General features: G+C 52.9%; 1 protein-coding gene across 4 annotated transcripts in view; it reads right to left on the bottom strand.

Annotated features, from left to right (window-relative positions):
* The window catches only part of MLH1 (mutL homolog 1), a 127,399-nt gene that overhangs the window by 31,221 nt on the left and 80,896 nt on the right, over positions 1-15,282 (bottom strand). For all 4 annotated transcript variants that reach the window (XM_044292825.1, XM_044292826.1, XM_044292827.1 and 1 more), the window contains 3 exons: positions 7,264-7,372; positions 742-805; positions 415-579 (listed from right to left, as the gene is read on the bottom strand). In XM_044292825.1, the coding sequence (XP_044148760.1) occupies positions 415-579; positions 742-805; positions 7,264-7,372 (338 nt within the window). The remainder of the gene's footprint in view (positions 1-414; positions 580-741; positions 806-7,263; positions 7,373-15,282) is intronic.

The raw sequence follows: 15,282 nt of genomic DNA, 5'->3' as shown, positions 1-15,282 counted from the left end.
TTAGGACTCTTGGCTACGCTTACATTCTTAAAGAGGTTGTCTGGTCTGATATTGATGATCTATCCTCTGGATAGGTCATAAATATCACATTGGCGGTGGTGCAGGGTAATTACAGCTTTCCCTCCCATTAAAGTGAATGGGATGAAAAGCTATAATTACACTACAGCTACAATATAGACAGTGCAGGTAAACACTGAAGAGGACGCAGTGCTTGCAGTTGGGGATGCTGGGCGTCAGACCCCAACCAATCCAGTAATGATGACTATCCAGAATAGAGTGGCGATTATTTCCCATCTGGGCTCAGTCTTGTGCTCTCAACAACAGACGTAAAGGAGAAAAGGAATCTTAACTCCTTTTTTAGTCTAGTAGTACAAAAAAATTCAGACATATAGGTTTAAATACCTCACAACTCACCTCATCTATTTCCAAAGAGAAATAATCTTTCAACATTTCACATTTCTTTTGAAGGAACTGAACAATGTATTCGGCAAGTCCTTCTTTAGGGCCGTCTTCTTCTGTCCATCCACTTTCAGGACTATCCAAGGCTAGCATGGCCAATTCATATATTGGTGCAGACTCCTAAACAAATGTAAAGTGTTCTGTAGCAAATTGACTTCTAATTGTTGTGAACAAGTTAAAAAGCAAATGTAATTCTGTATTCTTTACAACCAATTACATGTCTTATATGAAGGAATCATTTCACTAAAAAATTATTTGTCGCACCCAAGTATCATTACTTACAGATAATCTCATTACGCCAAAATTCCCAAAATCATAAATAAGAATTTGATAGAAGAGTTCTCGACTATCAAAAAAAGAAAAAGACAACAGATTATTACTTATATGATCAATGTATACAATTCCTCCAAAGAGAGGACTACTTTATTGATGTACTGCTTTACCACCACCCTGACAGTACAGGTTAGCCAATGTAGAAAAGACCGCACCAGTGCCAGCCTAAGGCCTCTTTCACACAAGCAAGTTTTCCGAGCGGGTGTGATGCGTGAAGTGAACACATAGCACACGCACTGAATCCTGACCCATTCTTTTTTAATGGGTCTGTGTACATCAGTTCTGTGTTGTGTGAGAATGGCAGCATGTTCTATATTCTGCGTTTTTCACACAGCCCTGGCCCCATAGAAGTGAATGGGGCTTCAGTAAATAACGCATTGCATCCTGATGTAATCCGGATGCAGTCTGGGTGCAATGCGTTTTTCACTGATGGATGCCAGAAGATATTGTTTGTAAACCTTCAGGTTTTTTTCATGCGCGTGAAAAACGCATCAAAACAGTAGTAAAAGTTGGCCAAGATTTACTAATTTGAGTGCAAGTAGAGCATGTCATAAACTGCACCAAAAATATTGTGAACTTCTGTCACATCTAGGTTTAAGAAAATACGCTGCACCAAGCTTAAAAAACGAGATTTTTGTGAACTCACCTGTAAAATCTCTCTCGCTTTATCCATTGGGGGACACAGGACCGTGGGTATAGCTTGCTGCTGCCACTAGGAGGCGACACTAGGCTGAAAGCTGTTTGCTCCTCCCCTGCAGGCTATACCCCCTCCAGCCTGGAGAGAGCATATCAGTTTGTGCTTCAGCAGTAGGAGAAACATACCGAAACAAAAACATAACTAAGAAAGACCACAGTCCAACAAAAAACCGAACCGGACACCAGTCCCAACCGGCAACTCGGACCATTGGCCTCAGAAGAAACAAAAAAATAAAAATAATGGGTGGGTGCTGTGTCCCCCAATGAATAAAGCGAGAAAGATTTTACAGGTGAGTTCACAAAAATTTTGTTTTCTCGCTCATATCATTGGGGGACACAGGACCGTGGGACGTCCTAAAGCAGTCCCCAGGGCGGGAACAACCACTGGCCCCAACTCCCTCAGGTGAGACACTACACTGCGGCCTGCAAGATCCTGCGGCCAAGAGCAGCATCCGCTGATGCGAAAGAATGCACTTTGTAAAACCTGGTGAAGGTATGCAACGAAGACCAAGTTGCTGCCTTACACAATCGAGACGCCGAAGCGTGGTGAAGGTGTGCCCAAGAAGCCCCGACCGCCCTGGTAGAGTGAGCTGTGATACCTGTGGGAGGGACCCTGCCCTTGGAGCGGTAGGCCTCGTTAATGGCCAATCTAATCCACCGAGCAATCGCCACCTTGGATGCCGCCAAACCTTTACGAGGACCCTCCGGAATCACGAACAGGGAGTCCGCTCGCCGAAAGGGGGCCACCACGGCCAGGTAGATCCGTAAGGCCCGCACCACATCCAAGCGGTGGAGCGCCATTTCCCTAGGATGGGAAGGTTTAGGGCAAAGCGATGGCAGGACAATGTCCTCATTGACATGGAACGCCGACACCACCTTTGGCAGAAACGACGGCACTGTCCGGAGCACCACCTTGTCTTGATGGAACACCAAGAAGGGCTCTTTGCATGACAGCGCCGCCAGTTCTGACACCCGACGTATGGAAGTAATGGCAACCAGGAACGCGACCTTCCATGACAGCATGCGGAGGGAGACTTCTCGCAGGGGTTCAAACGGCTCGGACTGAAGTGCCACCAGCACCAAATTCAGGTCCCAGGAATGCAACGGCGGCCGATATGGGACCGCGGTGTGCGCTACACCCTGCATAAAGGTCTTGACCGGGCCCAGTACCGCCAGTGTACGCTGGAAAAATATATGCCCTTTCAAGGAACTCAGAGCCAGACCCAGCTCCAAACCCGCCTGGAGAAAGGCCAGTACCGTAGGGAGGGAAAACTTCCTAGAGGGGAGACCCCTGTCCTCACAGAATTTAAGGAAAGACTTCCACGTCCGATAGTAGATTTTCGCGGAGGAGGGCTTCCGAGCCCTAATCATTGTGCGAACGACCGCATCCGAGAAACCCCTTTTCTTCAGCAGGAAGGTTTCAATAGCCACGCCGTCAAACGCAGCGTATGTAAACCCTGGTGGAAGACTGGGCCCTGTGAGAGCAGGTCGGGCCTGAGTGGAAGAGGCCACGGCACGTCCCCCAGAAGAAGAACGAGCTCCGAGTACCAAGCCCGGCGCGGCCAGTCTGGGGCAATCAAGAGCGTTTGAACGCCCTCCATCCTGATTCTGCGAAGAATCCGCGGTAGGAGCGGCAGGAACACGTACAGAAAACTGAAGTTGTCCCACGGTGCCACGAGAGCGTCTACGTCGTGGGCCATCGGGTCTCTTGCGCGGGACAGAAAGCACGGGAGTTTGTGGTTCATCTGAGATGCCATTAGATCCACGTCCGGGCGACCCCACCGGAGACAAAGGTCCTCGAACACCTCCGGGTGGAGAGACCACTCCCACGAGTCCACCGTCGTTCGGCTGAGGAAATCCACCGTCCAATTGTCCACTCCCGGGATGAAGATCGCCGAGATCACTGGGACATGGGCTTCCGCCCACTGCAGAATCCTCGCGGCCTCGTTCATCACCGCTCCGCTGCGCTCCCCCCCCTGGTGATTGATGTAGGCAACCGCTGTGGCGTTGCCCAACTGTATCCTGACCGGACGGCCCCGCAAATAGTCGGTCCAATGGCAGAGGGAGAGGTAGATGGCCCGGAGCTCCAGGATATTGATGGGTAGTTTGGACTCCGACAGAGACCAGACTCCTTGGGCTGTCCGGGTACCGAAGACCCCTCCCCAACCGCGGAGGCTGGCGTCGGTCGTAATAACCGTCCATGACACCGGCAGGAACGACTTCCCCTAAGACAGGTGGTCTGGAACCATCCACCAGGAGAGAGCCTCGCGAACGGGCTGAGACAGCGAGATCCTGAGGTCCAGTGAATCCTGGGACTTGTCCCAGGAGGACAGGATGAGCCGCTGAAACTCCCTGGTGTGGAACTGGGCGAACGGTACCGCCTCGAATGAGGCCACCATCAGACCCAGAACTCGCATGCAGCTGCGAATCGATACCTTGCGACGCCGGGTGAGCAGGTCCACTGCATTCTGAATGCCCGATCTCTTGTCCGGAGGCAGACGCACCACGGCAGCCTCGGAATCCAGAGTCATTCCCAGGAACCTGATCCGAGTGGTAGGAGACAGGCATGATTTCCGTCGGTTGAGAATCCACCCGAAACGAGTGAGCGTGCTCATCGTGATCCGAAGACTCTCTGCGCATTGTGACGCTGTCGGGGCCTTGACCAAGATGTCGTCCAGGTATGGGAGAAGGGTAATGCCTCTGGACCGCAGAATCCCCAGGAGGGGGGCCAGAACCTTCGTGAATACCCGAGGGGCCGTCGCCAGACCGAACGGCAGAGCGACGAATTGTAAGTGATCCGACTGGATGGCAAATCGGAGGAAACGTTGGTGGGTTGCGGCGATGGGGACGTGGAGATACGCATCCTGCACGTCCAAGGACGCCATGTGCTCCCCTTGCACCAGGGAAGCCACCACGGAACGGAAGAGATTCCATCCTGAACCTCTGAACCCGCAGATAACGGTTCAAGAGTTTGAGGTCCAGCACCGGCCTCACATCGCCCTCCTTTTTGGGAACCACAAACAGGCTGGAATAAAAACCTGTAAACCGCTCCTCCGGGGGAACAGGAGAAATCACCCCCCGCACGAGCAGTGACTGGACGGTGTGCAAAAAAGCCGCGGCCCGGGCGGGATCCTTGGAAGGCTGTGAAAGGATTAAACGGTTGGGAGGAAGGGACCTGAACTCTATTTTGTAGCCCGAGGAGACTACCTCGAGCGCCCATGCGTCCGGAATGTGTGCGTGCCAAATCTCCTGGAACTGGAGAAGACGCCCCCCCACCTGAGAGGGCGGGGACAAACCTTCATGCTGAAGGCTGCTTACTTGGGGCTGTGCGAGGCTGCTGAGTACGCGGACGCCAGGCTTGCTGGGGTTTAAAAGACGGGCCCTTCCGCCGATCCTGACTGGTCGGTCCCGCTGCCGAGGATTTTGGAGAGCGACTTTATGCGACAGTCCACTGGATCCTGAAGAGAAGAGCCATCCGCCACTGGGATGGTCGTAGATTTTGCCAGACGGGCCACAGGCGGGTCCACCTTCAGTGGAGAAGACCACTGTTCCACGGACTCGCGTGGAAAGGGGTAGAGTAAGTCTAGGCGTTTTGGAATGACAAAACGCAAACCTGGCTGATCCCAAGCCTTGGTGACCACGATAGAAAAATCCTCGTGTAACGGAAACGCCTTGGGAGTCTGCTTCGCCCGCAGAAACGACACCCCTTGATGGCTAGTGGAGGGAAGGTCCTCCTGAACCCGGAAGGTGTCCCTTATCGCCGAAATCAGGCTACCTACCATGGATGCAATCTGAGAAGAATGCTCCAGGTCCACCTCTGCATCCGAATCCCCGAGCTCACCCTCAGACAGTGTGTCACCAAACAGAGAGGAGGCCTGTGACTGGGAACCAGGAGCGGGTGGGGATGCTGAGGCGTCAGAGGAGGAACGGGTGCCTGCCCTGGGAAGTCTGCCTCTGGTCTGTGTGCAATGCGGTTGTGCGGATTGCACCGGTGGTGATTTCTCCACTAACCGACCCAGCAATGAAAGGGTGGAATGGGAGATTTTAGAGAGGTCCTCCACTGCCCGTGACAGGGACCTCGCCCAGTCTGGTTCCCCTTGGACAGGAAGATCCGGGGCTTCTGTGAACCGCTCCTCCATTTGCTGCGCCTTAGGGGAATTGCTCTGTGCCGGCTTCTGACAAGTAGAGCACAGTGATAGTGACTGACCTCTCGGGAATTTAGCCGAACAGATGGAGCAGGCATAGTAAGTGGTCCTACAAGGAGCCCGAGGGGGGTCAGTGGCCGGGTCAGACATGGTCAGTCTCCTGCTGAAAAGGGTATTATCGCCTACCAGAGGAGTGAGGCCCCAGGTCCTGTGTCCTACCACGCCGAAAGTGCTGCCGCGAGTGCCACCACGCCAGGAACAGGAAACATTCACCGGGCGGGAGAAAAAGCCACTCCCCCATAAGCCCGGGAACTGGATAATTCGTAGCAGAGGACTGTGAGTAGGCCCGCCCCCCCGCGTGACCGCCGATGCTGCGGTCAGCGTGGTGAAGCCCGCCCCCAAAATGGCCGCCCGCAGCGGTAACGGCACCGCCGCGGGGAATAAGTCTGTCCCCAAAACGTCCCCGTCCGTGTTCGCCGCTGACTGTCCCCCACTTCAGTGCGGGGGGAGCGCGGCGTGAGGTACGCAATGAGGTGGGAGGAGATAGGGAGGCCGGCAGACGTGACGCGGCGCTTCCTCATCATAGCCGGCGATCAGTGGCGCGGCGGTCTTCGGCGCATGAAACCGCTCCTCTTCTGCTAATTCAGGAGCGGTTTGCTACAGGGGAGCCTTGGGGGAGGTGGACGCCGAGGATGAAGATCACTTGCCTGTCTTCATCTGTGGTCTTCACCCTCAGAGGCTTTACCAGCAGGGCCACCCCATGACCGCTGGCACAGGCGACAGGGGTCCGGGCATAGGAGGGCTGGAAGTAGGGTGGCCCTGTAGCTGGGGGGAAGCAGGGGAGCGAGGCTGCCCTGGTCTGCATTATCTTCTTGGGGGGGGGGGGGGGCAAGGCGGTGAAGAGGTGCGCCGGCCAGCCCCCCCAGGGGAGGTCTGCCTCCTACGACACTAAGCTAAAAACTGATATGCTCTCTCCAGGCTGGAGGGGGTATAGCCTGCAGGGGAGGAGCAAACAGCTTTCAGCCTAGTGTCGCCTCCTAGTGGCAGCAGCAAGCTATACCCACGGTCCTATGTCCCCCAATGATATGAGCAAGAAACGGGCTGTGGCTTGTCAGGAAAGAGGTGGCCTAAGATGCACCACAATTCTGGAATAACGTTCTTTCACAAAATAAGCCAACCAATAATTGGTATAAAAGTTAGCCGAATGTCTCATCCAGCCTGGGAGACTGTGGTAGACAGCTTTTCAAAGGTTACACCATCTACAGGTTTAGTAAATATAGGGGCCACACTGTCAGACTGAACTAATTCCAAGGGCCAAAAGTAAAACTTAAAAGGGGTATTACCAACTGAAATATTGTATTTATTACATATTGAACATACAGTATGTATCATAAGTGATTAGTTACACTTCCAGGACTCCCATGTAATGGGGGAAATACATGTGAGCAGCCACAAGACACAGACATACATGTCTGCTACCAGATGGTTGGGGGCCGCAAAGAATGGTATTGAGGGTCGCAGGTTGTGCATCCCTTGTCTAAACTAACCCTTCTGGCAACTTTATAATACAAGTTACCTGCAGATATGTTTCTAAGACCGAGCTAACACAATTCATAAATGCTGGACATACCTTAACTTTGTGGTATTTAGAAGGTAGAGTTTTGTTTGATACTGAGCTAGCGCCCACTGTGGATTTACACAACCCACAAAGGAGTGATTCCTCAACATGTCCTGAAGGCCTGGAAAAAAGGGGTAGTTAGGCATACACATCAATTAATAGGATAAAAAAAGAAATGTACCGTATTCAACTGAACATGTCAAAAACATACACCCTAATAGAAAAGGTTTTCAAATACTTTTAAAAGGGTATTAAACCTATAACAAGTTAACAGCCAATGAAATGCATGATGTACATATATGTCATTGATTGCAATAAAAAGGGCTCCAACGGCAAGGGCTCCATACACGATAGCTGTAACAACTGCCTGCCTGCCAGATGAATCCAATTCCCTCAGATGCCACTGTCAACAACGACTGCAGCATCTAAGAAGTTAAAGGGGTTATCCTGAATAAAATAATTATGACAGGATCGGTCATCGTTATCACATGGGGGGGTCCAAGTCCCTGGATCCTTGCTTATCAGCTGTTTTAGGGAGCTGCTGTGCTTACCCAACAGATGGTTGGGGGCTCCTTCTGGCTTCCAATGACCACAGAAGTATTGCAGTATATAGTACAAGCAGTCTGAAGGATAGCTACAACAAGATCACAAGTCCTTTACTAATAAGGCATTTTTTACAAAACACATTTTTACACCACTTGGAAAGATATTCAAGTTGCGAAGAGCTGCAGTAATTTAAGGTATTCCAGTAGAAATATATAAAAGATATGCAATACATTTCTGGTAAATGTGGGTCCCTCCTATCTCTAAAACAGGGCCCCCTCACATGAATGAAAATGGCCAGAGGTAGTTTGAACAACAGAATCAGATAAGCAGGCTCTGCTGCACTGTTTCCGTAACACCAATTCACTTATATGCATACTATGGGAATAGTGTAACACAGCCTGCTTGTTTGCTGCCGTGCTTCCGACCACCTCTGGCCGCTGCATCCAGGTGGGAGTGGATCAGAGGACCACCATTTTAGAGCTGCAGCATCTATTAGAGATTTATGTCATATACACAGGACATGCCATAAATTTGAGATGAGAATGCCCACTTAGGTTTTCTCCTACACTGCCTGATGACTAAAATAATAGAGTACGTAAAGTGAATGATGCTAATAAAAAGCCCTTTATAATACTTGAATTTAAACACTGAGGTGCATAATCTACGCGGTTTTAAAGTGGATCGCTGAAAGTACACTAACACTTGTACAATTTACATAATTTTCTAATTTCTTTCCACTGCATAAAATTACCCAAGTCACTGTCACATACCCCCTGTTGGTACAACTAGTAAACAACCCATGGGAGCTGCGATCTTTTATTTTATGGAATTTTATATTCATCTGTAAAATAATTTTCTTGCCAAGTTCAATGGGGGACAAAGAGGACTGTGGGGTATACCTGCCAAGGAGGCACCAGCTATACCTCTCCTACAGACACTGAGATAATCAGTTTGTATACAGAGTAGGAGCGGCCAGAAGAAGCCAACATAAACCAGAAAAGGAGAGAGAAAGCCAGGTGGATGGAAAGCGTGGCCCATCCTAAAAACCAACAATGGATTCAGTGAGAAAACAAGATTTTTGTATAACTTACCAGTAAAATCTCTTTCTCGCTCTTTCCTTGGGGGACACAGAAGACCTTGGGTATAGCTCATCTCCATAGGAGGCGTGACACTAAGTGAAAACTGTTAAGCCCCTCCTCCACAGCTATACCCTCAGCCTGGAGAGAGAGGCTGCCAGTTGCGTGTCCAAGTAGTGAAAAAAGGCAAAGTCCAAAAGTGGAACCAACAAGCCAACTACCTAACGGGTAAAACAACTCGGAAACCGTGTAGAGAAAAACAAAGAATGGATGGGTGCTGTGTCCCCCAAGGAAAGAGCGAGAAAGAGATTTTACTGGTAAGTTATACAAAAATCTCGTTTTCTCGCCCAGTTTCCTTGGGGGACACAGAAGACCTTGGGACGTTCAAAAGCAGTCCAAAAGGGGGAGGGACCACAGCACCAAGGCGAAGCACCCGAAGGCATCAAGAAACCGCCGCCCGCAGACCAGGCGGCCCAAGGCAGCATCTGCCGAAGCCAGAGTATGCACCCTGTAGAACGCTGTAAGGAAGACCAGTGACCGCCCCGCACAGACGCATGGCCGAAGCCAAATGCCTCCGGCCCAGGAGGCACCGACCGCTCTGGTGAAATGAACGGTGACACCAAAAGCAGAACCCTGCCCTTGGTGCGGTAACCACAGCAATAACCACTGTGAGAAAGCGGAGGAAAGCCACCCCGGAGGCCGCCAACCCTTTGCGCGGACCTCCTGGAAAACCAAGAGACCGAACGTCGACAAGAGCCGGAGATCTCCAAGTAAAAACCGCAAGGCCCAAACAACTCCCAAATCGGTGAAGTGTCCGTTCCCGGGGGTGGGAAGGGGAGGACGAAAGCCTCGTTAAAATGAAATACAAACACCACCTTCAGAAGGAAGGAAGAGACGGGATGGAGAACAGCCCTGTCCTGAGGAAAGAGAAGGCTCGGAACAAGAAGGGCCGCCACCCAGGCACCCGTCAGAGACACGACGGCTACGGAAACATAACCGTACAGGACAGAAGGAGTAGAGAGAACTTCTGTAACGGCTCCAAGGGAAAGATTGGAGTGCCAAGAGCCCAGTATGCAATGCCCAGGGCGGTACCCAAGGGCAGTACAAGGGAACCCCAAAGCCGCTCCACGGAAGAGGGTCCTGACAGGCCCAGAGGGCCGGGGAACGCTGAAAGGGGAAGGACAGCGCTGACACTTGACACTTCAAGCAACAGAGTCCCAGTCCCAGATCTAGGTCGGACTGGAGAAAGACAGAACCATGGAGAGAGAAAGGCAGAGTGGGGGAACGCCCAGCTCCCCACAGAACCCCCGGTAAAACCCCTAAGTCCTACAACAGATCCTGGACAAAACACGGCCAGGAGCGAACACTAGCGAGCCCGCTAGAGTCGCCTGGGCAAGCGGGTGAAAACCCAATGCGAACAGGCGCAGACCAGTAACATGGGCAGAACGGTCGGCAAAACTGGTCCCGTCGGCCCCCGAGCAACGGTGTCCTGTAACCACCCGGAGTGGGGGAGCAGAAGGACAGACGGAAAGGAACCGAAGGGTCCGCCCAGCAACCGCCAGGACAAGACAGGCTAAAGTCCATGTCGATGTAGCCACCACAGGAAGACGTCCTACAGTCCCGGTGTGGGAGATCTAATGACAATCTCGACCGAATGGGAGTCCTCCCAAGTTACCGAGAAGGTAAGTCCATAGCAGGACCATTGCCTAGAATGGGGGAAAAAAAAAAAAAAAAACGCAATCTGCACCCAGCGGGAGGACAGAGCGCGGTAGACCCGGTAACTAGGCACACAGCTAGTACAGCCAGAGTGAACAAGGGAGACAGTACAAGGCCAAGAGGAACATCAGAACCATCCACATGAACAACCAAGCTCTCCCCAGAGGGGAGGGCAGTGAAGGAACAGCCACTGAAGCACGGCCGGGGCAAAAGCCACATCGGAGGGAGCCGAGCCGAACCGAGTGGGAGCCAAGCAGAGCCGCCGAGAAAAGGCAGTCGAGACAGAGGCCGGCATAACACCCTCCAACCGAAAGGAGGAGTGGGCAACAGGGAAGCCATAGGACAGCTCAAAGGCAGAACCCCACTCACTGAGACGCCCGGTTCACTGCCACGCAGAAGGCGAATACCCTGAAGAACCCAAGGTGGAGGTCCTACGGACCTGGGTAAGCGAGCACCCAAGAGAAGTTGGGTGACCATCCCGAGAAAAGCGGCCCGAACCCGGTAGCGGACCAGCCTGAAGCGCAGAGGGGGCGCCAAAAGAAAAGACTCATACTGCACGACACCCGAAGAGGAGAAAACAGTAGTAGGCGAGGGAACAGCAGTCCCGCCAGAGCCAACGGAGAAATCGTGTGGCACTGCAAACGGCACTCTCGACCCAGTGACCACTCGCGCCGGGAAGCGAGTGCACGGGAGAACGAAAGGGTACGTATCAAAGAACCACGAACACTTCCCAGGTGGAAAGGCCAACGGACATTGTGGAAGCCGACACAACGGGACCACAATATACAGGCCAAACCAGAGAACGAGCACCACCCAGCTCGGCGAAGTAGAGAGCAAGTAGAGCCCATCTACTCATATCTAAAGAATACACCTTTGAATACGATGGCATTCTTCTAATGCTTGTATGACAGCACCCAAGGGTTATACAGGTGGACAGAATGATCTCTTTAGAGAAGAGTGCAAGGCCCGTGACAAGCACCACATCCCAAGAGAAAAAGGTATGTCGCAGGAGGAAATGAGGCATACGTACGAGCAGCCCCGCAAGCAGTGAGAAGGCCAACCCACCTATGGGAGGAGAAGGCATACAAGGCCCAAACAACGGACAGAGCGCACCAGAAATTCCGCTCACTGCAAAAAAATAGTCACCCAGTGAAGGGGATCAGCCACAGAGTCCAACAGTATCAACGGAAGTGCAAAGTGCAACCTGAAAGGGAGTTATGCACAAGACATCAGTATGGCATGCGATGGAAACGCAGGCAGGCCCCCCAGAAAAGGGGGAAATGTACCTGGCAACACTGCAGCTGGTAAGAATGCAAAGGCCCGTCCCAAAGGGGGGATGCCCAAGGCCAGTAACAACTTCAGAGAAGTAGAACATACCATAGTTTGCCCAGAAGGTGACCATGCACATGGCCGCACAGTACCCAGCGGGAACGCAGGAGGTCCGCCCAGTGAAAGGGGGACATGCACGGGGTTATCCTAGCATTAAGCGAGTGCGCAATAACCCACCTAACACCGAATACTGTGAGAGTGCAACTACCCCACAATGAAGGAGAACATGCAAGAGTCCCGCACAGCATATCAAGGACAGCCATGGGTCACGTGAGAGTGCAAATTTTCGCCCATGGATGAGGAGGGCCGTGTATGGCCCGCAACACATCCGGCGAAAGAGCAGTATTCCACCCAGAAAGGGGCGGGGTCATGCACACGGCCGTCATCGCATCCAGCAAAAATGCAAGCACCCCGCCAAGGATGCGGGACATGCACATGGCCAGCAACGCACTGGCGAGAAAACAACCACAGTCAGTGGCGTTGTGCGTATGCCGCCTGAGGAAAGGAAACATGCCCATTGCTGGCAGCGATTCCAGTGAGTGCAGCACACCACCCAAGGAAGGGGTCGTGCACATGGCCGGCAGCGAATCCAGTGATAGTGCAGCAATCCACCTATGGAAGGAGTTCATGCACATGGCCGGCAGCAAATCCAGAGAGAGTGCAGCATTCCGCCTATGGACGGAGGTCATGCGTATGGCCGGCAGCGAATCCAGAAAGTGCAGCATTCCGCCTATGGAAGGAGGTCATGCACATGGCCGGCTCATGCATATGGCCGGCAGCGAATCCAGCGAGAGTGCAGCGTTCTGCCTATGGACGGAGGTCATGGCCGGCAGCGAATCCAGAGAGAGAGAGCGCAGCAGTCCTCCTTTGGACGGAGGTCATGCGTATGACCAGCAGCGAATCCAGAGAGAGTGCAACATTCCACCTATGGAAGGAGGTCATGCATATTAAGGCCGTAGCGAACCCAGCGAGAGTGCAGCATTCCGCCTATGGAAGGAGGTCATGCATATGGCCGTAGCGAACCCAGCGAGAGTGCAGCGTTCCGCCTATGGAAGGAGGTCATGCATATGGCCGTAGCGAATCCAGCGAGAGTGCAGCGTTCCGCCTATGGAAGGGGGTCACGCATATGGCCGTAGCAAATGCAGCGAGAGTGCAGCGTTCCACCTATGGAAGGGGGTCGTGCACATGGTCAGCATCGTATGCGGTAAAAGGGCAGTATTCCGCCTACAGAAGGGGGTCATGCACAAGGCCAGCCCGCAGCCAGAGAGAGTGCAGTATGCCGCCTATAATGGGGGGTCATGCACATGGCCAGCACCGCGACTGGAGAGGGCGACTAATTCTGCCTATAGAAAAGGCGGCCTGCACCTGGCCAGCGCCGTAACCCAGGAGAGGGCAAGGGTCCGCCTAGAAGGGGAACATGTATACCTGGCCAGTGCCACGGAGCGCAACATGCCACCTATGGAATAGGGGCAGGCATACGGCCAGCGCTCTAAGGTCAGGCTGCAGTATCCTGCGCAGCCAACATAAAATACTGATATTTCTTATATATTATATATTACATATTACACACACTTCATCATTAGTATTATTTTATTTATTTTTTTCTATTTATTATTGTAAAACACAGCCTCTTTGAGGCAGGAAGGGGCCACCATATAAGAGCACAGCCTCACTGAGAGGCTAGCCACCCTAGGGTCTCCTCCAGATGGGAGCCGTCGGCATCCAAAAGGTTAATACGGATCGGACCTGAGGGCGGTGCAGCGATCCCCTGGGGGCGGGGGGACCTCCGGCGGGAAGAATTCGCGCCTGGTAAGTGCCCGCCCCCTCCAATCGAGGCCGGAATATTGCGGCCTAGTAGGCCGCGAAGCCGGGGCCTAAATTTTGCGGTGCCCGGAGGTACCGGCCGGGATCTGGAGGGAGCGGAGCATGCATAATACCGGCCGCGGGAGCCCACCCCGCGGGCCGGAAGAGTCAGGGGGCCCGGGAAGGAGCCCGGGATAGAATCTTTCTGCGGCGCCCGACCGACCGGAAGACAGCCTCTCTGAGAGCACCTGCGGTCGGCCGGGGTCTGCTGGAACACCGCAGTCATGCCGGCCGCGGGTGCCCACCCTGCGGACCGGAAACAAGGGCCCTATGCCGCAGCAGTCAGGAGAGGGCCTCTGGCCCCGAGAGGCAGCTCCCTGGGCGGCATGATAGGGACGCCAGCATAACCCCTCAGTGGATGCACCTATAGTGGAGGGGAGGAGAGGGAGCTAATAAAACAAACTAGGATGGCCAGACCAGCAGGGACCAGTATGGGGGTCAGTCAAGCAGGAGACCGGGGTGGGGGGGAGGGGGTCGTAGGGCTGGAGAAGCCACTCTCTCACCACAGCCGTCTTCACCCTCGGTCCGTTCCAGCAGGGTCGCCCCTTCAGCTACTGGCACTGTAGTGGCAGGACGCTGGAAGAGGGACTTGGCGTGCGGGCGACCCTTACGCTGGCGGGATGCAGGGGAGCTGGGCTGCCCTGGTCCACCTTGCCTTCTGTGGGGGAGGCAGCAGTGCGGATGACCGGCACTGGCGCAGCTCAACCCCGGGAGAAATAGAGAGGTCTAGTGCGTCTCTGTTGTCCCGTATTCTGGAACAAAAAGAAAAGAAAAAAGTAAAAATCTAAAATTTTAAAACAACAAAGGAGAAAACAGCCCTGCAGAGCAGGGAGTGTCTTGCCTCCATGGACACTAAGCAAAAAACTGGCAGCCTCTCTCTACAGGCTGAGGGTATAGCTGTGGAGGAGGGGCTTAACAGTTTTCACTTAGTGTCACGCCTCCTATGGAGATGAGCTATACCCAAGGTCTTCTGTGTCCCCCAAGGAAACTGGGCGAGAAAAGGATTTTACAGGCGAGTATAAAAAACATATATGTTCTTGCTACACCATTTGGAGGACTCAGAAGACTGTGGGATGTCCCAAAGCAGTCCCAGAGGAAGGTAGCAAAAAACTACAGCAAAACTGGTAAAGCTGTTTGCCGACAACCAGGATGTATCTACGAGTGCCAAAGGAGTAGGGGGCAGACTGGCCATAGAAGCTACAGAGAAGTTTCCCAGTGGGCCGATGGCCAGGGGGCCACCCGAGGCTTTCAGCCATGTATGTAAATATCTGATGCTCTCAGCATTAATTAATGCAGGAGCATTAGGCACTTATGCAACTAGCCAGCAGCTACAGGTGCCCTCCTGAATTCAACTGTATTGCCGTCCTCAGGATGGTCCCAGTCCGCCCCGGAGCGGAGGTTTAACAGCATCCCAGCAAGAATATAAGGATGAAGCCTACCTTACTGAACTATACTGGAGGTTATCCTAATACTAGGAATGATTGTAGTCCCAGACGCTACA

This window comes from Bufo gargarizans, chromosome 5, assembly GCF_014858855.1.
Source record: "Bufo gargarizans isolate SCDJY-AF-19 chromosome 5, ASM1485885v1, whole genome shotgun sequence".
Taxonomy (NCBI): Eukaryota; Metazoa; Chordata; class Amphibia; order Anura; family Bufonidae; genus Bufo; species Bufo gargarizans.
The sequence above is the reverse complement of the archived record's forward strand: the minus strand, read 5'-3'. Positions and strand labels throughout refer to the sequence as shown.